At 42.8% G+C, this 21,065-nt stretch overlaps 1 protein-coding gene across 2 annotated transcripts; it reads left to right on the forward strand.

Moving 5' to 3' along the window:
- Positions 1-651: 651 nt before the first annotated feature.
- On the forward strand, positions 652-19,095 carry AS3MT (arsenite methyltransferase). Of its 2 annotated transcripts, XM_042960782.1 has the most exons (11): positions 652-766; positions 968-1,008; positions 1,311-1,438; positions 2,364-2,514; positions 3,133-3,269; positions 3,999-4,068; positions 5,665-5,746; positions 7,653-7,784; positions 8,152-8,294; positions 10,833-10,967; positions 18,883-19,095. In XM_042960782.1, coding segments are annotated over exons 1-11 (1,125 nt in total). In that variant the 5' UTR covers positions 652-765; the 3' UTR covers positions 18,988-19,095. The 2 variants fall into 2 exon arrangements, with proteins under 2 accessions (XP_042816716.1, XP_007080299.1); XM_007080237.3 differs by having other exon boundaries at positions 712-766; positions 968-1,438.
- Positions 19,096-21,065: the final 1,970 nt, after the last annotated feature.

Here is a 21,065-nt window from a genome sequence, read left to right on the forward strand (position 1 = left end):
TTGCTATTTGCAACAACATGATGGGGACCCAGGGGTATTATGCCAAGTGAAATAAGTCAGGCAGAGTAAGATAAATACCATATAATCCTTTTATATGGGGGATCTAAAAAAAAAATGGGCAAAATAGGTGAAGGGGATTAAGAGGTACAAACATTTTACAGCTGTAGAATGAGTAAGCCATGGGGATGAAAAGTACAGGATAGGGCAAACGGTCAATAGTATTTTAATAACTGGTGACAGATGTTGGCTACGCTTGTGGTGAGTAGTGTGTAACTTGGGGAATTGTGGGATCACTAAGTTGTACACTTGAAACTTACATAACATTGTACGTCAACTAGACTTAAGTTAAAAAAAAAAAAAAGATTGAGAATAGGTGATTTCCATTCCCCACAGGGGCAAAAATCATGTGGGTGTTCATTTAAGTCTGCATAGGAGGTTTACAACACGAAAATCACAGCGGAGCAATAAAGGAAGATACTAGTTAATAGCAATCTCCTCTTTCCGGTTGGAAAGACTAACTGGGTCCAGAAGGGCCAGAACGCGAGGTGAGGTAGGGCGGTCAGCCTGTGCTGGAAGCTGCTGGAAGCGGCGGCAGGTTCCTACCTCACGGGGTGGGCGGGCTGGTACCACCTACCTGTTCAAGCTCAGGAAGCCCGCCCCGCGGGAGGTCAGGCCTGCCTGTCGCGGGGGCGGGGCCTCAGGAGCCTTGGGCCCGGGGAGCTAGTTGCGGGAACGCAAGTCCCGGAGTCCAGAAGCCGAGGAGACAGTGAGTGTGCTGCCCTTCGCCTCCCCGTGCCCCCGTGCCCCTGAATCACTACCCCCCGCCAATCACCACCGCCAGCGTGCCCCTTAACCACCCCTCTATCTTAGCGTGCCCCTTTCCCCTTGCAGGTGCTCAGCACCTTCGCCTTTCAGCTTCCTTCCCTCCCCCCCGCCCCCTCCCGCCCCCCCCACCCGTTTCTGTTAGTGGCCGCCCCTCGAGACGCTGAGATCCGGAAGGATGTGCAGGTGCCAGCAAGCAGGACCTGTAATGGCCAAGAAGGAGCCTCGGCTGAGTGGGAGCGCTAGGCCTTTGGAAGCCCGGCCCGGCCTGTGCCCTTGCCGCGCCCCCCCCACCCCAACCCCAGGATCAGGGAGGGGCGAGGGGAGGGTGCAGGGCAGAGTCTGAGCTTAGAGCTTTGCAGGGAGCAAGCCTAGCCAGGCCTGAATGTGTGGAGATGGGGGTGGTGGGCATGGGAGCCGTTACCCTGCGCTCTCCAGCGCCGGCTCTTCTCTCTCCTCACCCCCACCCGCCCTTGCCCCCTGGTCAGACCTACTATGGGCAGGTGCTGAAGAAATCAGCGGACCTCCAGACCAATGCCTGTGTCACGGCAGCCAGGCCGGTCCCCAAGCACATCCGGGAAGCCTTGAATAATGTACATAACGAAGTAGCCCTGAGGTAAAGTGCCCTGGGCTGCCCCCGCCCGCTGAAGACTTTAGACAGCAGCTTTTTCAAGAGAGTTGATACGGTCCCTAGGGAATTGATCCGTTTCCTCCAATCCATCCAGTTTGCCTTGTCTATCATAAAACTGGTAAAGTACAGCACTGATCATCTTACCAGCTCTAAGAAATTCCAATGACCCGCCCCCTTCACTCCCACCCACCTTTACTCAGGATACATTTATACACGTTGGACCTGACATTAAAGGCTGTCAGGTTTGGCCCCCCCCCCTTCCTAACCAACCCCATCCCTCTGATGCACGACACTGCTGTAGCCAGACCTTTCCCTTCCTCCTGCCCCACATGCCGTTGTTGATCTGGAATGCCTTCCTTCCCCTTTCTCCTTTCCGAATCCTGCCCTTCCAACACTTCACTGATGTCCTACCTACTTTGTGAAGCCTTCTCCAATCCTTGAGCCCCGTCTTCCCTAAACCACTAGAGCGCTTACTGCCTGTGCCACTCCACTTGTCAATAAATCATGGGAAATGTTTTCTGTGCTCATGTTTTACCTCCCCAGTTAAATACCCCTAGGGGACAGAAATCTTGTGTTACATTTCTTCTCCGTGCCTAGCCCAGTTCTGGACCTGTAGTAAATGTTCAGCGAATGCCTAACTAAATGTTTTTATTCCACAGTTACTGTAAATGGCTTATTTGTCTTGCCATGTATCTGGTACATGCCTTGTCTTGTCTTGTACCTGGTACGGTGCCCGACAATATAATGGTAAACAAAGCAGAGAGAGTCCCAGTGTCCATGGAGCTTCCGGTTTAATGGGGGAAACTAAACACCTAAATAGAAATCCAGTGAATGATGAAGGAGGGACAGAAAGGAAGGACGGAGGTCAGAAGGATGTGGGGGGGATCTGTATGTAGTTTCTGTTTCCCAGGTATTATGGCTGTGGTCTGGTCATCCCTGAGCATCTGGAAAACTGCTGGATTTTGGACCTGGGCAGTGGAAGTGGCCGAGATTGCTATGCGCTTAGTCAGCTGGTTGGTGAGATGGGACATGTCACTGGAATAGACATGACAGAGAGTCAGGTGAGGCAGTGGTTTGGAGGACAAGGAGGAAAAACTTCTCACAGGCATTCTTTTAGAGATAGAGCTGTTTCCGTTGCGGCTCTTCAAGGATAATCTAAGAAGGCTGCTAAATGCGATGCTCATTTGTGCCAGTATGCCTCCTGCCCCGAAAGCTGAGAACTTTGACAATTAGGGGCTCTTCTGGGAGAACAGAGTCAGGGGTTTGACCTGATCTATGTATTTCCTGATGACCCAACAGAGTCCGATTTTTCCCTTCCTTCTACTATCTATCTTGAAAGATTTTGTTATTGGGTGAAGAGTTCGTTCAGTGCCTGGCTGGCTCAGTTGGTGAAGCATGTGACTCTTGATCTCAGGGTCATGAGTTCAAGCCCCATGTTGGGTGTGGAGCCTACTGAATTAAAGAAAAATCCATGTATTGAGCAGGGAGTTTGTGCTCTCTTGAGTTATCCCAGGCTGTAATATATACTACATGCCCAGAGAAGTATTGAACATTTCCCCAAAATTGTCTTGGGTAAGTATATTCCATGAGTAGCAGGAAACTTATAACAAAAAAGTAGTATATTTAAAAAAAAATGATTATCAAATTCACATATGCTTTTTTGGGTTTTGTTTTATTAGGTAGAAGTGGCTAAAAAGTATATTGAATATCACATGGAAAAATATGGCTTCCAGACCCCCAACGTGACTTTTCATCGTGGCTACATAGAGAAGTTGGAGGAGACTGGAATCAAGAATGAGAGTTATGATATTGTTATGTGGGTCTCTACATAACTATAGCTTTTGTGACTATAGCTTATTTCCTACTGAACACAGATGTCATCACCTTTTGCTGAACTTCTCTCATTTAAGATGTTAAACTAAACGTAGCCTGACTTCACAAAGGGAGGGAGCTGCCCTCAGGCGCTTGTGGTCCACTGGCCTCAGAAGGCACTAGCCCAGGAGAGAACTGATTTTAAACTTAACCATGAACCCAATGAGTCCAAAAGACCAGCAGGACCACTGAGTCTGCTCATACAATACACATTGACCGGTTACCTTTAGCATTATCATCACACCAAGGTGTAGGGATCTGCATTTCCCCTTTTCCTTTGAGGTTTTGTCAAATCATGCCCACGTGACACGCCTGACCAAGCTGCTTTTGAGGAATTTCGCCTATTTCCACGTGGCATAAGGAACACATTGTGCAGCAGGCATCTGGTCCCAGGTTTCGTGCTGTTGCAAGGTGACCACGAGGGCAGAAACAAATCAGCGCGCCTGCCTTCTTTTCCTGCACACTCAAGTTTGCTAACAATTTACTGTGCTTTTAAACACTGTCTATCTCCTTTAACTTGGGGGGCAAAGTTGAGTGTGGGGAAGAGAGGAGGGAGGCAGGAAGAATGAGGTAGCTTTGAGAAAACAATGAAGGACATCTTCAGGGACTGAAGGATTTGAAGAGCTCTGGGTAGTGTGCAAATTTGCCTGACAGTCCATCTGTTCTTTTTTAGATCAAATTGTGTCATTAACCTTGTGCCTGATAAGCAGCAAGTGCTACAGGAGGTTCACCGAGTGCTGAAGGTGAGGGAAGGTCGGGACAAGTGGGCTTTACGTGCCAGTAAGAGCAGTGGGGCCTGTCCTATTCCTGCTCCCTTGAGCTGAGAGCTCAAACTCTTGTAATTTATTCCCTAAATCAAAAAGGGGGGGGGGGCGCCTGGGGTGGGTCAGTCGGTTAAGCGTCCGACTTCGGCTCAGGTCATGATCTCACGGTTCGTGAGTTCGAGCCCCGCATTGGGCTCTGTGCTGACAGCTCAGAGCCTGGAGCCTGCTTCAGATTCTGGGTCTCCCTCTGTCCCTGCCTCTCTCTTTCTCTTTCTCAAAAATAAATAAAATATTAAAAAATTTTGCAAAAAGGGATGGCCAAAGGGGTGTGGCAAGAATACCCTAGACATGGATTCTTTTTCCTCTCACATTGTAAATGGTCATAAATCTGAGAGTCATGGTAGTCATTGAACATGTTAAAATATTTGCCTTATTGCTGTCTCTCCTCCTGTTCTCTGCTGTACATGCTCCTGGGATGGCATCTGTAGAATCTGCAGGAACTTTGGGACTGACTACTAGAGGCTGCTATGAATATATTCTTCTAGCTTGTATAGTGTTTCTCACGGCTGCTTATTTTGTCTCTGTCAGGATTCTAGATCTTCAGGAAGTTAAAGAAGGTAGAACTTTTAAATTAACTATTTGCTAAAAGGGGAACTTGCTGGAGCTCCGTACCTTCCGTATATATCATGAGACGTGTATCTTCATGATAGAAGATACGAGATTCTGAGATTTGGGGGTTCTAGGGCTGTCGGAGAGATCAAACAAGAATATCTATGTAAAAATGATTTAATAATGTCTTAATTGACATACCACCTTATAGACCAGCTTACTATCTTCAGCAAGATGTACTTCTAAAAGGTGGAGACATTACTGTTCAATCTAGACTCTAAGCCCTTGAGATTAGCTAAATACAATCTTAAAATTCCTGATCACTCATACGTCTGAGATTTTAAGGACAATATTTTAAAAATATAGTGTATTATTGGGGCACCTGGGTGGCTCAGTCAGTTAAGCATCCGACTTCAGCTCAGGTCATGACCTCGCGGTTCATGGGTTCCAGCCCCGCGTCGGGCTCTGTGCTGACAGTTCAGAGCCTGAAGCCTGCTTTGGATTCTGTGTCTCCCTCTCTCTCTGTTCCTCCCCCACTCACACGCTCTCTCTCTCTCTCTCTCAAAAATCAACAAACATTTAAAAACATGAAAGAAATTTTAAAAAATATAGTGTATTATTACATCACAAAAGTTGTATAATTTTTAGAAGAATTTAGGAATACCATTTATTTCCACTAGTTATATACCTACTTGGGACTGCGTTTAGTTCAGACTGGCAAAGATTCTTAGTAACTTGAGTCTCTTTATTTAGGAGAGAAACACTCTCGGAAAGTCATTTTATTACCTGATGGGTAGGGCGCTGGAAAAAAATCTTGGCATGCGGTTACTGCTTGTGACTAGGGAGGCAGCTGTGATTTGTTAGTTCTGTTGGTTTTTAAAATTGATTTTATCTCCTCATTCCTTTCTTTGCTATCTGGGACTAATGTCATCTTTAACCTTGTTTGGACTAATACTGCTGTTTCAGCATGGAGGGGAGCTGTATTTCAGTGACGTCTATGCTAGCCTTGAATTGCCAGAAGAAATCAGGACACGCCGAGTTTTGTGGGGTAGGTGTTGCTTTGTTTTGTTTTACGGCAGATACTTGTTCAGGTACAGAGCTCTGGTCTGCTAATATCCAGGATGAGGCTTTGTGACATGGGGACACGTGGGATTAGGCTTATGTTATCTTCCACTTCTGCCATTCCAGAGTGGTATGGACACTCTGGACAATTTAATTAGTCTCTTGGAGTCATTGTTTTCCAAATTGTAAAATGTAGATAATAATATAATCTGCCTTATTGGGCTGTTATGAAGATTAAATGAGATAGTGGATATGAAAAGTACTTTCTTTTTTTTTTTAATTTTTTTTTTAACGTTTATTTTTTTGAGACAGAGAGAGACAGAGCATGAATGGGGGAGGGTCAGAGAGAGAGGGAGACACAGAATCTGAAACAGGCTCCAGGCTCTGAGCGGTCAGCACAGAGCCCGACGCAGGGCTCGAACTCACGGACCGCGAGATCATGACCTGAGCTGAAGTCGGCTGCTTGACCGCTTAACTGACTGAGCCACCCAGGCGCCCCTGAAAAGTACTTTCAAAACTGTAGCACGGAAATGAGGGCAACCGTTCTGGAACCGAAGCCCCCTCAATCGCCTTCTGTCCACATCGTTATTGTGTTTTTTATTTCCTCACTGTCATTTTAACAGAGTCTCTGGAAGTTGAAGGAGATGAAGGCATGCGTGTGGTCAATCTGACTATGAAATCAAAAGTTCTTGCTTTTAGGGGAGCCTGGCTGGCTCAGTCGGTAGAGCCTTAGACTCTTGAGCTCCGGGGTTGTGAGTTCAAGCCCCACATCGGGCTCGCTGCTGTCAGCACAGAGCCCACTTTGGATCCTCTGTCCCCTTCTCTCTCTCTGCCCCTCCCCTCGACTCTCTCTCTCTTGAAACAGATAAACTTAAAAAGATAAATTACGTTAACTTTTTTCTTGTCATACAGTAATAAATGAATCTTGTTAAAACTTTGGAAAACACAAAAAGAAAAAGGAAAAAATACTACTTATGTAACTTAGTAATAACCTCTTTAACATTTTAGTATACATCCTTTTAGGACGTGTGTGTGTGTGTGTGTGTGTGTAATAAAATAAAATTGGGAACATGCTGTATATAGAATTTAGTATTATAATTTTATTTAGCATGTGTCCTAAGCCTAAGATTTTTAAAAATGTATTTTAAATGTTTGTATTATACAACTGTAGTATATAGCTGTACCGTACTTCATTTGACCATTTCTCTATGGGTAATCACTTGGGTTGTTTCTGATTTGTTGATGTAACAAATTTAAAAATTAGTATGAATATTAGTAGTAGTTATTGTTCTAGTAGCAGATCATTATGATAATCTGGAGCTAAAAGGCAATTTTGTAAATTATCTCTTATATGTTTTTTACTCACATAGATAGTGCTTTTCAGATTGTGACCTACTCAATCCCAAAATAGGATTGCAGCTGGGTGGAACTAGCCCATTAGTGACCGTCTTGAAGAATGGTTCCCAGAGGCCATTAGCTAGTATATTCCATTTTGATTGTGACTTTAAGATCTTGGGGGAACACTCAGGACCTTCTTCTATTTCTAGGCCCTATGTTTTTTTTAAAAAAAAATTTTTTTTTTAACGGTTATTTATTTTTGAGACAGAGAGAGACAGAGCATGAATAGGGGAGGGTCAGAGAGAGAGGGAGACACAGAATCTGAAACAGGCTCCAGGCTCTGAGCGGTCAGCACAGAGCCCGATGCGGGGCTCGAACTCACGGACTGTGAGATCGTTACCTGAGCCGAAGTCGGCCGCCCAACCGACTGAGCCACCCAGGCTCCCCTAGGCCCTATGTTTTAACAAGCACCATATCCTCATCAGTTTGACAGAAGAGTAATTTCCTGAACACCTAGTTGTTTCGGTTGGTATGTGATTTTTCTTTGTTTTTAGGTGAGTGCCTGGGTGGTGCTTTGTACTGGAAAGACCTTGCCATCCTTGCCCAGAAAATTGGTTTCTGCCGCCCACGTTTGGTCAGTGCCAACCTCATTACAGTTCAAAACAAGGAACTAGAAAGAGTGATCGGTAAGAAAGAGCGGGGGGGGGGGGGTGGGGGGGGTGGGGGGTGGGGGGGGTGGTGGGAGGGGACGTTAAAACTGCTCCCTAAATGGTTCAGATGTGGTGATTAGGAAGTGTGTAGTGAGTGAGCCCCATTGAGATAGACTTTGGATCATCCGGAAACCCCCATCTTGTCTTCTGCTTAACAGCAACCTCCAAAGTTTGGTATAAAGCACTTCGAAGTTATGCAGTAAATAAAGTGAACTCGCCAGAAAGATAACTCATGGCATGCAAAGAAGAAAATCGCCTTGATAATATAAATGCTCTTCATCTGCTAAGCAAACCAATAGCCATTTGGGTGCTGCAGCTGAATCATGGGTAAATTCTGTTTCAGGTGACTGTCGTTTTGTTTCTGCAACATTTCGCCTCTTCAAACTCCGTAAGACAGGACCAGCCGAAAGATGCCAAGTTATTTACAATGGAGGAATCACAGGACACGAAAAAGAACTAATATTTGATGCAAATTTCACATTTAAGGTAAATAAAATTTTCTGTACTTTGGGTATTCTTTCTATTCTTACCCTTGATCCAGGTACTTTTTCTTTCTTTTTTTTTATTAAAAAAAATTTTTTTTTAGTTTATTTATTTATTTTGAGAAAGACAGAGACAGTACACTGGGGGAAGGGCAGCTAGGGAGGGAGAGAGAGAATCCCAAGCAGGTTCTGTGCTGGAAGCACAGAGCCCAATGTGGGGCTCGAACCCAAGAAGCTGTGAGATCATGACCTGAGCCAAAGTCAAGAATCGGACGCTGAACCCAGGTGCCTTGGGAATCCAGGTACTTTTCTTAACTTTGCATTGCTTCTCAGTTTTCTGGTATTGGGGTGTGTGTGTGTGTGTGTGTGTGTGTGTGTGTATGCTTTCACTGAACCATTAAAAGTAAGTTGCAGAGGCGCCTGGATGGTTTGTCAGTTAAGCATCTAACTCATAATTTCAGCTCAGGTCGTGGTCTCACTGTGGTGGGTCAAGCCCTGTATCGGGCTCCACGCTGACAGCCAGAACCTGCTTGGAATTTTCTCTCTCTCTCTCTCTCTCTCTCTCTCTCTCTCTCTGCAAATAAATAAACTTTAAAAAACAAAGTAAGCTGCAGACATTGTGACATTTTACCCTAAAATATTTCAGCATGCATCTCCCAAGAATAAAATATTCTCCTATATAACCACAGTATCGCTATCACACCTAAGAAAAGTCTTTTCTTAAATGGGAAAGGGATGGGAAGGATGGGAAGCATCCTTCAGACATCAGATTAATGGAATTATAGAGAAACAATGGAAAAAGATGGACAATTATAGAGAGAAGGATGGAAAAGAATAGGAGTTGCACAATAGTGCAACAATATTTCACTTGTCTCATAGAATCAAGGAACTGTTAGTATTTAATGACAACATGTTGATATTAATACTACTCTTTGGGGGCGGCTGGGTGGCTCAGTTGGTTGAGCGTCTGACTTCGGCTCAAGTCATGATCTCTCGGTCCGTGGGTTCGAGCCCCGCGTCAGGCTCTGTGCTGACAGCTCGGACCCTGGAGCCTGCTTCGGATTCTGTGTCTCCCTCTCTCTGACCCTCCCCTGTTCATGCTCTGTCTCTCCCTGTCTCAAAAATAAATAAAACATTAAAAAAAAATTTAAAAAAACATTAAAAAAATACTACTCTTTGCAGAATAGGCTTTATTTCCTCAAAATGGAAAAGTATAGGCTTTGGAATCAGATACCTGGGTTCAAATTCTGGCTCTATTATTTATTACTTGGGTAAACTTGAATAAGTCCTTCTTTGAGATATAGTTGGCTCCACTGCAAGAGTGGTGGTAATAATACCTACTGTGTAGAATTTCTGTGAGAGTAACAATGATATAGGTGTGCCTGGCTGGCTCAGTCAGTAGAGCGTGCGATTCTTGATCTCGGGGTTGTAAGTTGATCCCCATGTTAGGTGTAGAGATTACTTAAAAAAAAAATAGAATCTTAAAACTCAGTAAAGACAAGATAGTTATTATTCATTCCAAAGGTAGAAGGGTTTACTGTTTTCCACCTCTATTTTTTTTTTTTTTTTTTTTTGGTCCAAAAAGATTTCTTAATTACCCGCTGGTACTTTGTCACCAATGCTTTCTCACCGATCCACTGCGCCTTAATGTACTGCCTGCTCCTTAGAGCCACAGAATCAAAGTGGGAAGGACCTTTGAACTCATCACTCTGATACAGTGCCTCTCAAAAAAAAAAAAAAAAAAGTTTTAATAGCAGAATTATTTTTTAAAGCTAAATCTTCTTTAAAACACCAATAGTTAACCATGCGTCAGACATTGCTTTATATAACCCCAGTATATGAAGGGGTGAAAGCAGAGTTTATCTGAAGGGAAGGGTTAGGTAACCCAGAATCTCCTGGTTCCCAAGGCATGAGCCCTTTATACACCTCCCGGGCACCCTCGGACGCACAGAAAAACACGTTAAGAACTATTTTTTAATTTAAAACTTTATTTTAATGATGAATAAGGTGAAGCTCAGATAAGAGTGGTTTTCTACATCTGTCTCTGGAGAGACTGGCAACTGGAGCAATGAGTGTCTTTTTTGTTTTTTGTTTTTGCTTTGCCACCAAACAAAAACTGGTTATGACACTGGTCAGTTCCATTTTGAAATAAGCATGAAACTCGCAGGAGGGTCTGAACATAAGAGAAAATCATATTATAAGGTATAGTATTTCATCCTAAAAGGCCACTCCTTAGTAAAACGTTTGCGTATTTTTTCTTTTATTGAGATTAAAGTGGCATATCTTAAAATGCGTTTTTTGGGGCGCCTGGGTGGCTCAGTCGGTTGAGCGTACGACTTTGGCTCAGGTCATGATCTCGCAGTCCGTGAGTCCGAGCACCGCGTTGGGCTCTGTGCTGACCGCTCAGAGCCTGGAGCCTGTTTCAGATTCTGTGTCTCCCTCTCTCTTGGACCCTCCCCCGTTCATGCTCTGTCTCTCTCTGTCTCAAAAATAAATAAACATTAAAAAAAATGCGTTGTTTTTTTTTTCTGCTACCCTTCAGGAGGGTGAAATTGTTGAAGTGGATGAAGAAACAGCAGCTATCCTGAAGAATTCACGATTTGCCCAAGATTTTCTGATCAGACCAATTGGAGAGAAGCTGTCAACATGTAGAGGGTGTTCTGCATTAGAATCAAAGGTTTGTTTGACTTGCAATCCCTACCCTCAAACGGAACAATTAAAAAAAACATTATGCTTGCCACAGGCTACTGAAACAAGAAACAAATCATTATTCTTTTAGTTGGCCACTATAATGTTTGTTTATTTTTGAGAGAGAGAGAGAGAGAGAGAGAGACAAAGCACGAGTGGGGGAGGGTCAGAGAGAGAGAGAGGGAGACACAGAATCCCAAGCAGGCTTCAGGCTCTGAGCTGTCAGCACAGAGCCTGATGTGGGGCTCGAACCCACGAACGGTGAGATCATGACCTGAGCCAAAGTCGGATGCTTAACCGACTAGCCACGCAGGTGCCCCTTAGTTGGCCACTATAAATCATTTCTAGCATATTTGTATCTACAAAATGATTTGAATTAATTTCATAACTTTATTTTTCCAATCCAGACAGTAAGTCAGAGACTCTTAACCCGGTGCCCCCATGAATAGACTTGAGGGCATCCATGAACCCCTTAAAATTATAGGCATGTATGTGTATTTTTCTCAAGAAAGCGTCTATTACTTTCATCAGATTCTCAAAGGAGTCCAGATACAAAAAAAGATTAAGAGCTACCTTGGAAAATATTATTCAAATATTCAAATATTTGTAAGTCTTCATGAGATAGTCAATATGCCCTACAGAAAGACTGTACCCATCTACATGCCTACCTCCAATGCACGAGAATACCTTTTCCCTGCCCTCTTACTAATGTTAGGTATTTTTTTTTTAATCTTTGCTTGTCTGATGGGCAAAAAATAATTTGTTGTTTTATTTTGCATATATTGAACCTTCTGGTATATTTACTGGCCATTTATGTTTCATCCATTGTGAACTTCCTCTGTAATTCCTTGAACCATCTGCTATTAGAGTGGTATTTTGCCTTTTCTTACTGTTCTGTAACAGACCATCTATTATATGCTGGAAATACTTTTTCTCAGCATGCCATTTATCTTTTTATTTGCTTATTTTTCCTGAACATTTTCAATTTTTTAAAAGTTTTATTTATTTTGAGAATAGAGCATGAGCAGGGAAAGAGCAGGGAGAGAGGGAGAGAGAGACAATCCCAAGCAGGGTTCACGCTGTCAGTACAGAGCCCGATGTGAGGCTCAAACTCATGAATGGTGAGATCATGACCTGAGCCTAAGTCAGATGTTAAACCAACTGAGCCACCCAGGCACCCGGCATTTTCAATTTTTATGTACTCATTTCCCTTATGATTTCTGTCTCTTACGTTATGCTTATAAAGACCTCCATGTGAATATTATAAATTTACCTATATTGTCTTTTATTTTTTTTAAAGTTTATTTATTTTGAGAGAGACAGAGACAGAGTGAATGGAGAAGGGGCAAAGAGAGAGGGACAGAGACAGGATCCCAAGCAGTCTCCCCACTGCCAGTGCAGAGCCTGATGTGGGGCTTAAACTCATCAAACTGCAAAATCATGACCCGAGCCGAAACTGAGTTGGACGCTCAACCGACTGAGCCACCCAGACACCCCATTCTTTTCATTTTCATTTTAATGTTTAATTTTTAAAAATTTTATGTTTTTCAAGATTTTCTTTTTCAGTAATCTCCACACTTAATGTGGGGCTCGAACTTACAACCTCAAGATCAAGAGTCTCGTGCTCTACCAACTAAGACAGCCGGGGACCCCACCTATATTTTCTTTTAGTACTGGAGAAATTTTGAGGAAAAATTCATATAACATAAAATTCACTATTTTGACCACTCTAACGGGTACAATTTAGTAACTTTTAGTACACTTACAAGGTTGTGCAGCCATGACAACTATCTAGTTCCGGAAAACTTTCATCACCCCAGAAAGAAATCCTATACCCATTAAGCAGTCATTCTGCAGTCTCCCCTCTTCCCAGCCTTCTGCAATAACTCGTCTGCTCTCTCTCTCTGGATTTGCCTATTGTAGACATCTTCTATTCATGGGATCATACTGTACGTGGCCTTTTGTGTCTAGATTCTTTAACATAACATAATTTTAAGGTTTCCTTCTTGCAAGGTTTGTCCATGTATCAGTACTTCATTCCTTTTTGTGTCTGGATCGTGTTTCGTTGCATGGATATAACATATTTTATGTATCTATTCAGTTGATAGATGACTAGGTTGTCTCTGCTTTTGACTATTATGAGTAGCGTTGCTGTGAACACGAATGGACATGTGCTTTGTGTACTTGTTGAAGTACTTGTTTTGAATTCTTTTGGGTCTATACCTAGTAGTGGGATTGTTGGGTTGTATGGTAGTTCCTCATTGAACGTTTTCAAGCCCCATGAAACTGTTTTCCACAGTGGCTACATCATTTTAAATTCCTACCAGCAACGTACAGGATCCCAGTTTCTCTACATCCTTGCCAGCACTTTGTTATTTTCTGTTTAGTTGGTTTTTTTTTGTTTTTTTGTTTTTTAAGTAGGCTGCACACTCAGTATGGAGTCCAATGTGGGGCTTGAACTCTACAACCTGACGATCAAGACTCCAGCTGAGATAAAGAGAGAGACGCCTAAATGACTGAGCCACCCAGGCACCCTCGTTTAGTTTTGGTTGTAGTTGTCCTAGTCAATGTGAAATGGTAGTTCATTGTGGTTTGGATTTTCATTTCCCTAAGGACTAGTGGGGCTAAGCATCCTCTCATGTGTTTGTTGACTGTGCATTTTCTCGGGGGACATGTCTATTCAAATCCTTTTCCCATTTTTATTTTTTATTATTAAAATTTTTTTTTAAATTTAACTCCAAGTTAGTTAACATATAGTGTAATAATTATTTCAGGAGTCGAATTTAGTGATTCATCACTTACCTGTAACACCCAGTGCTTATGCCAACAAGTGTCCTCTTTAATGCCCATCACCCATTTAGCCCATCCCCCCTCCAACACCCTGCCAGCAACCCTCAGTTTGTTCTCTGTATTTAAGAGTCTCTCATAGTTTGCCTCCCTCTCAGTTTTTATCTTATTTTTACTGCCCTTCCCTTATGTTCATCTGTTTTGTTTCTTAAATTCCACATATGAGTGAAATGATATATTTGTCCTCCTCTGACTGACTTATTTCACTCAGCATAATACACTCTAGTTCCATCCACATTGTTGCAAATCCTTTGCCCATTTTTAAATTGGGTTGTTTTTTTATTGTAGAGTTGTAGGAGTTCTTTATCTCTTCTGGATACTAGACTCTTATCAGATATATTTTTGCAAAACTTTCTCACATTCTGTGTGTGTCCTTTCACTCTCTTGATAATGTCCTTTGATGCACAAAATTTTTTAATTTTGGTGAAGTCCAACTTTTCTTTTTTTCTTTTTTGATTGCTTGTGCTTTGGGTGTCAGTGCTAAGAAGAATCCACTGCTTAATCCAAAGTCATGAAGATTCTTCCAGTACTTTCATGGCTTTGCTTTTCACATTAAAAATTTTAAACCACTGGAGATTATTTCAGCCTAAATATTGAGGTACAGTGTGGCTATTTTCCCAAATATTAACTAGTTCAAAATTTCCTATCCATTTCTTAAATCAATTCTCCTCTGTTTTGAAAAGCTAATTTTTATCATATCTCAATTTCTTGAATGTATATTTGAGCCAATATACGACTATTTTCTAAAATGACATTTTCTAAAATACTTTAGATTCATTTTTGGAATTATTCTAGTATCTGAAATATTGGTATAGTTTTTTCTTTTTTTTTAATGTTTTTATTTATTTTTGAGAGAGAGAGAAAGTGACAGAGCAAGTGGGGGTGGGACAAAGAGAGAGGGGGACAGAGGATCTGAAGCAGGCTCTGAGTTGCCAGCACAGAGCTCAAACTCAAGAGTGGTGAGATCATGACCTGAGCCAAAGTCGGACGCTCAACCGACTAAGCCAACCAGGCACCCCTGATACAGCATTTTCTCAAGCATTTTATCAGTATTTATCTCATGTCATTTCTACAACTACCCTATGAAGAAGACACATAGGTAGTTATGATAGACAATAGCATCCCTTTTTGCCTTTCTCTTATATATTTAATCCTTTCCCCCATTCATGCTATCACAATTATTTTTAATATCAATTATTAATTTATAATATTGTATTGTTTAGAACAGGCTTTGTGATGGATTCCAAGTCTCTTTTTTTTTTTTTTATTGTTTATTTATTTTTGAGAGAGAGAGAGCCAGAATGTGAACCGGCGAGGGGCAGAGAGAGAGGGAGACACAGAATCCAAAGCAAGCTCCAGGCTCCGAGCTGTCAGCACAGAGCCCAACGCGGGGCTCAAACCCACAGACTGCGTGTCAAAGTTGGACGCTTAACCAACTGAACCACCCCAAGCCCCCTCAAGTCTCTTTTGGCTGATAGAACTTCTAACATTCACCAGAGTATTATCAGTGATGCATCTCAAGGCACTGAATGTTGGAATCCCAAAGAAATAAGATACTGATATTTATGCAAGGATAGTGGCAGAGCGTGGGGTGTAAGGACACAGGCCTTGGAGTCAGATAGATTAGGTTCAGACCTTGGCTCTGCCATGCATGTGTGATCTTGGGCATGTTACCAAACTTCCCTACACCTTCAGTTTCGTGTGTAATAGGAAGGCAATAATCACTTCTTTCCCTCAGGATGTGAGGCTCAATTGGAATGATATATGTAGAATGTTAGCCTGATGCCTGGCACATAATACATACTCAAGAAATAGTTACAGATTTGTGCTAATTAAGATTCTTGGTCACTTCGAACCGTGTTCTAGGATTTATCATTCTCCCACAGACCCTTTCTCCCCTGGCCCAGAAATTTTTGAATCTTTTGCCATGAAATTTTACTCTCTTGCTTGTATTTTGTAGTAATTTTGGATACATTGAGCATACATTGATGCACGAGTAACTCATGTCTTTTTCTCCTCTTTTTGTTACACTGTAAGCAGTCTTTTAAAAAAATTTTTATTAAAATTTTTTTTTCAATGTTTTATTTTATTTCATGAGAGACAGAGAATGAGTGGGGGAGGGGCAGAAGGAGAGGGAGACCCAGAATCCGAAGCAGGTTCCAGGCCCTAAGCTATCAGCACAGAGCCCAGGTGGGGATCGAACCCATGAACATGAGATCATGACCTGGGCTGAAGGCGGACGCTCAACCGACGGAGCCACCCAGGCGCCCCACATTATAAGCTGCCTTTAAGAGCAAAGCTTATTTAGAGATCACTCTCCAAAATGGTAAATTTGTCGTTGGGAAAGTTTAACTGAACCCAAGAGGCAGGAACCCGTGAGCCAAAAACCCTAATCTGTTCTCGTTTGGCCACAATTAGCAGCATGAATCAAGCCCCAGCTAAGTATAGAAGCCACCTCTAGAGCTGGAGAGTGATTTATAGTGTTTGCTTTATTGAATTCTTGAGTACTCTGCTATTGTTACTCTTCTGTTTTTCTAAGAAGATGCCTTTTTGGAAAGTAGAGAAATTTGACTTTGGACTTTTCAGTCCACGTAACCTTTCACAAATGTGTCATTGGTATCTTGAAACGCTTGGGAGCTCACCAATAACAAAACCTTGCTGGTGAGAATCAATATGTATTTTGAAATGTTTTCATCATTCTAATTCTCCTGGAACTTGGCTTCCTGAGTTCTAGCTGTAAAAGCTGTCAGAAGGTTACAGTTACAAGTAAAGGGAACGTTTCCTCCAACCACAGCATTTCCAGTGGACTCGGGCTGTAAAAAAACAAAAACCAAAAAGCAAACATGTAGTTAAGCAGGATGGTTTCCACAGAGACCCCTTTCTTCCAGCCTGGCTCTCCTTGACCCTCCTCCTCGTGGTGCACACAGGGCGGACAGGAGGCCTCCTGACCTCGGATACCAACCGGAAGGTGCCACGTACTTAAACTGGTTTATCCCAGCTGTCTCCTCTCTCATCTGCCTTATTTCTTTCAGCCTGCTGATGCGCCAAAGTCTTTAGATCACTGCCAAGGTTTTGAAATGGCAATAATTGACAGTGAGGGAAGATTTAAAGAATGAAACAGCTGTGCGTCCTAGAAATATAACCTTGTGCTCTTGGAGGAGGACGTTCATATCTTTTTTATGGAAGACCTTTCTGATAAAACCAGGAGCACAGCACAGGCAGGCCGTGCGTGGGCTGGTGGTACATGCATCTTCCCACCAGCTGCCTCCGTAGGGTAATGGAAGGCACGGCTCCCTACCGAGGATTGACTCAGTGATGACTGTTTCTGAGGGCCATTCTTCTTTTTCCTTCGTCCTCTTCCTCCTCTTCTCCTCTTTCCTCCTGCCCTTCCTCCCCCTCCCCCTTCTCTTCTCCTCCTCCTTCTCTTTCTTCTTCTTCTCCTTCTCCTCCTCCTCCTCCTCCTCCTCCTCCTCCTCCTCCTCCTCCTCCTTCTTCGTTTTCAATCCCGGCAAGGAAAGTGTGTTTTGCTATGAACAGAATTACATTCGGCACACACACCGCAGTGTCTCAAATGATGCACGTAGGGTCTGTGCTCTGGACTGTCTCGTGGCAGTTAATGGCAGTGGTGGTAACGGCGCGGACAATGTAGGAATAACACAGAGGAGCTAGTCTTTATTGAACAGGTAACGTGTTCAGGGCACCGTGTCATTTTGTCCTCGCAACAACCCTTGGCATCCCCATTTTACAGACGAAGAAACAGACTCAGACAGATTAATGTACTAATCCAAGGTCTCATAGCTAGAAAGCGGTGAAGTTGAACCCACGCCCGATTCTAGAGCTGACGTTCTTACCCAGTATGCTGTCCTACCTCTCTCTATTTAGACTTTTCACAGAATCACAGGATGCTGGTTCTGGAAAGGACTGCTTATCAAGGTGTCTCACCTTTTACTTCCTTTGAGTCTTGAGATCGTTTAGGGCTAGGAGCATACATTAGGAAGTGATATGGATATCACTGTCTCTTATTAGTAGACAGGCTATAGGGTGGGAAGAAGAAGAGTGGAAACTCATTTCCCTGGGGGGAAAAGGAGGAGAGGTAACTCTTCCGACCAAGAATTCCAGTGCAGCAAGTGGACATGAGGGACATAGCTTGCCTTCTCCCAGGGTTAGGGATCCCCTGCTGGATGCTGGCTTCCCTGGTAGGGAGCCCAGATCCAGGCAGGCCTCTTCATTCTAGAAAGGTGGAAACTGAGGGCCAGGGAGGCCGAGGCCCTTAGCAAGTTACTTCAGTAAAGGGAATGGCCCATAAGTCTGTCCTTCATGGATGTAGGGTCTGTGCCTCTCTTGTCCTGTCTCCTATTTACAGTGACCACCGAACAATAGTAAGAGTGTACATTTATGTTTTGTGAATGCATTCTTGTTATTTGAGGTGGCTTGTTCATGCTCTGGATTTCCTACCTTTGTGCCTGGTTTTTCTCTGGCCACACTGGTGCTGCTGTTGGAGGCATCTCATTTGGAGGTAAACAGAGCAGAAATAAAGACTTCCATCTTGTCTCCTGAAAATTCCACTCACTCTGCCCTGAGATCTTGCTGGCCGTTGTCGGGCAATCTCAACATCTGAACATCAACAATTGCTAACGGTGACCCTGGCATCTAGGACTTGCCTTCTTGTCTTGCACACGTTTCTGGAAATTACAGTGAGGGAAGGGAAGAAGTTTCAGCATTTCAGGATTCAGTTCCAGAAGGGTGAAAGGCACATACAAATGGGACTCCCATAAAACAAAATTAAGCAAGCGCGACTTTCCTGGTCCCATAGGGACCACCTTTAAGAAGCTTGAGATGAAGCTTACCCTGAAAGGAGTAATAACTTGATCAGAAGCTTCAGGCCGAGACAGCCACCTTTATAGCTGAATGACTGTTGCTACCCCAAGGATCCCACGGAAGTATAAAATTTTATCTATCTTCTAGCTAAATCAACCTAAGTCAAACTGAAATATTAGTGTTTGGGTACCTCAAAACACCTTTAACTTGTCCTTTTGTTTTGGTTTGCCTTTTGACAGGATATAATCACAGATCCATTCAAGCTTGCAGAAGAGTCTGACTGTACGAAGTCCAGATGTCCCCCTGATGTTGCTGGAAGTTGCTGTGGCGCAATTTACAGCTGACCAGAAGACGAGGGCAGGAGGCTAAGGAATGAGTTACATATGTCTTTTAATCTCCTCTTTTCCATAGCACAAGAAAGAATAAATGGCAAAAAGCCACTATATTCTAGATCACTGGTAAAAAATAACGGATTATTTTTAGAAGGTATTAATTGAAGGTTCGTAGCAAATGGCCTATAGGCTGGTTAAAGAGTTTTTCCTCTATCTTAGCTAATTCAAAGTTCTGGTGCCACTTAGTGGTCAGATATGGAACTGAGAAGCAGCCTGTAGTCCTGGCCAATGAGCAAGAAAGACTTCAGAAGTTAATAGTTGGCAGAGGGTCTCAGGAAGAACATCTTCCTTCTGACCTGCATAGCACCTTTTGGACTTTTACTGTGTTTGCTCATAAAACAAAGCTCCTACTGACATCATGCTAATCACGCCAAAAAATTTGCCAAATCAAATTTGGTAGGAGTGCTCTTGAGATAATTGGTGTTTTGAATCAAACACTTTTTTTTTTTTTTTTGCACAATGGGATGAATAAAATAAATGAATAATAAATCTCTTTGACCTCAGTTCATCCTTAAGAATACAAGATAGTGGTGACTATTGGTAATAAATCCTAACCAGATCAGGGAAAGAGTGATAATTAAACAAAAAAAAGTTTATTTTGAGAGAGAGAGAGAGCACAAGCAGGGGAGGGACAAAGAGAGAGAAGGAGACACAGAATCTGAAGCAGGCTTCAGGCTCTAAGCTGTCAGCACGGAGCCCGACTCGGGGCTCGAACCCACAAACCATGAGTTCATGAGCTGAGCTGAAATCAGACACTCAACCGACTGAGCCACTCAGGCGCCCCAAGAGTGATAATTTTTATTTATTTATTAAAAAAATTTTTTTTAACGTTTATTTATTTTTGAGACAGAGAGACACAGCATGAACGGGGGAGGGGCAGAGAGAGAGGGAAACACAGAATCGGAAGCAGGCTCCAGGCTCTGAGCCATCAGCCCAGAGCCCGACGCGGGGCTCGAACTCGCAGACCGCGAGATCGTGACCTGAGCTGAAGTCGGACGCTTAACCGACTGAGCCACCCGGGCGCCCCAAGAGTGATAATTTTTAAAAAGTGAGGTAGGAGATGTAAAAATGGTTGCTTTTTTCCCCTTTATAACTGTGCCCTGGTTAAATTTTTAGGAAAGTATAAGATTTAGATCTAGCTTCCATAGTTGAAGAATGAGATTGAGGAGTATTTCAGGATGATTTTATCATTAGAAATGAAGAACATTATTTAATTGAAGATCAATTGCACTTGAAGACTTTGTCAGGGGACACAGAAAGGTGTAAGTCATATATAAGCCATGGTCCTTGTCATCAGGAACTGATCAGTTTTTTAATAACAGCCTTCAAGCAATGAAGAATTTTAATGAGAAAATTTCAACCAGTTTCTCTGACCTCAGTGCAAAAAAACCCCAAGGAGGTGGGGGGAGCTGGCATGACCCAAGAGGTTTTCTATTAAGGGTATGAGAATATTTAGGCCTTGTAAAACATTGGAATGGATTCTAGCATCCAGACCCCTCTTTCAATAAAGCTGTTAAAAATGGAGAAATTCTCAGATTTCTGAATGGGTTCGGCTGTAGGTCCTGACATACTACTACAGACTAAGGAGAGGACTGGATGGTATCTTTTAAGCTCTGTTCCTCTCTGTGACCTTGATTCTAAACAGTGCTTTCGTGGTTCTAGAGTTCAGCATTTACCCGGTCACCATACCACCTGCTTTAGTGACCGCATTAGTGAGAAAGGTATAGCTAGGATTAAGCATACTTCACCATCCATGAGCATGAGATGGTCCTACTAGAGGGGAAAAGGATGAAAAGAAAGGGTTTTCTGGTTATTTGGTTTATTAGGCTTTTCCAAATTTAGAGGGAGGAGGTTTTAGTCTGTCATTTGTCATTCTGAATTCTCAGTTCTCTCAAAAGATGTTGAGGGAATGACTTTGAACTGGAACGTGGACATTCGCATTGTGTTTTCCTAAGAATAACATATTTTATACGTTACTCTGTAACAAAAATATACATCGTAAGAATTGTATTTGTCCTAGAGTCTAGAAA

The sequence above is a fragment of the Panthera tigris genome, chromosome D2 (genome assembly GCF_018350195.1).
Source record: "Panthera tigris isolate Pti1 chromosome D2, P.tigris_Pti1_mat1.1, whole genome shotgun sequence".
Classification (NCBI taxonomy): Eukaryota; Metazoa; Chordata; class Mammalia; order Carnivora; family Felidae; genus Panthera; species Panthera tigris.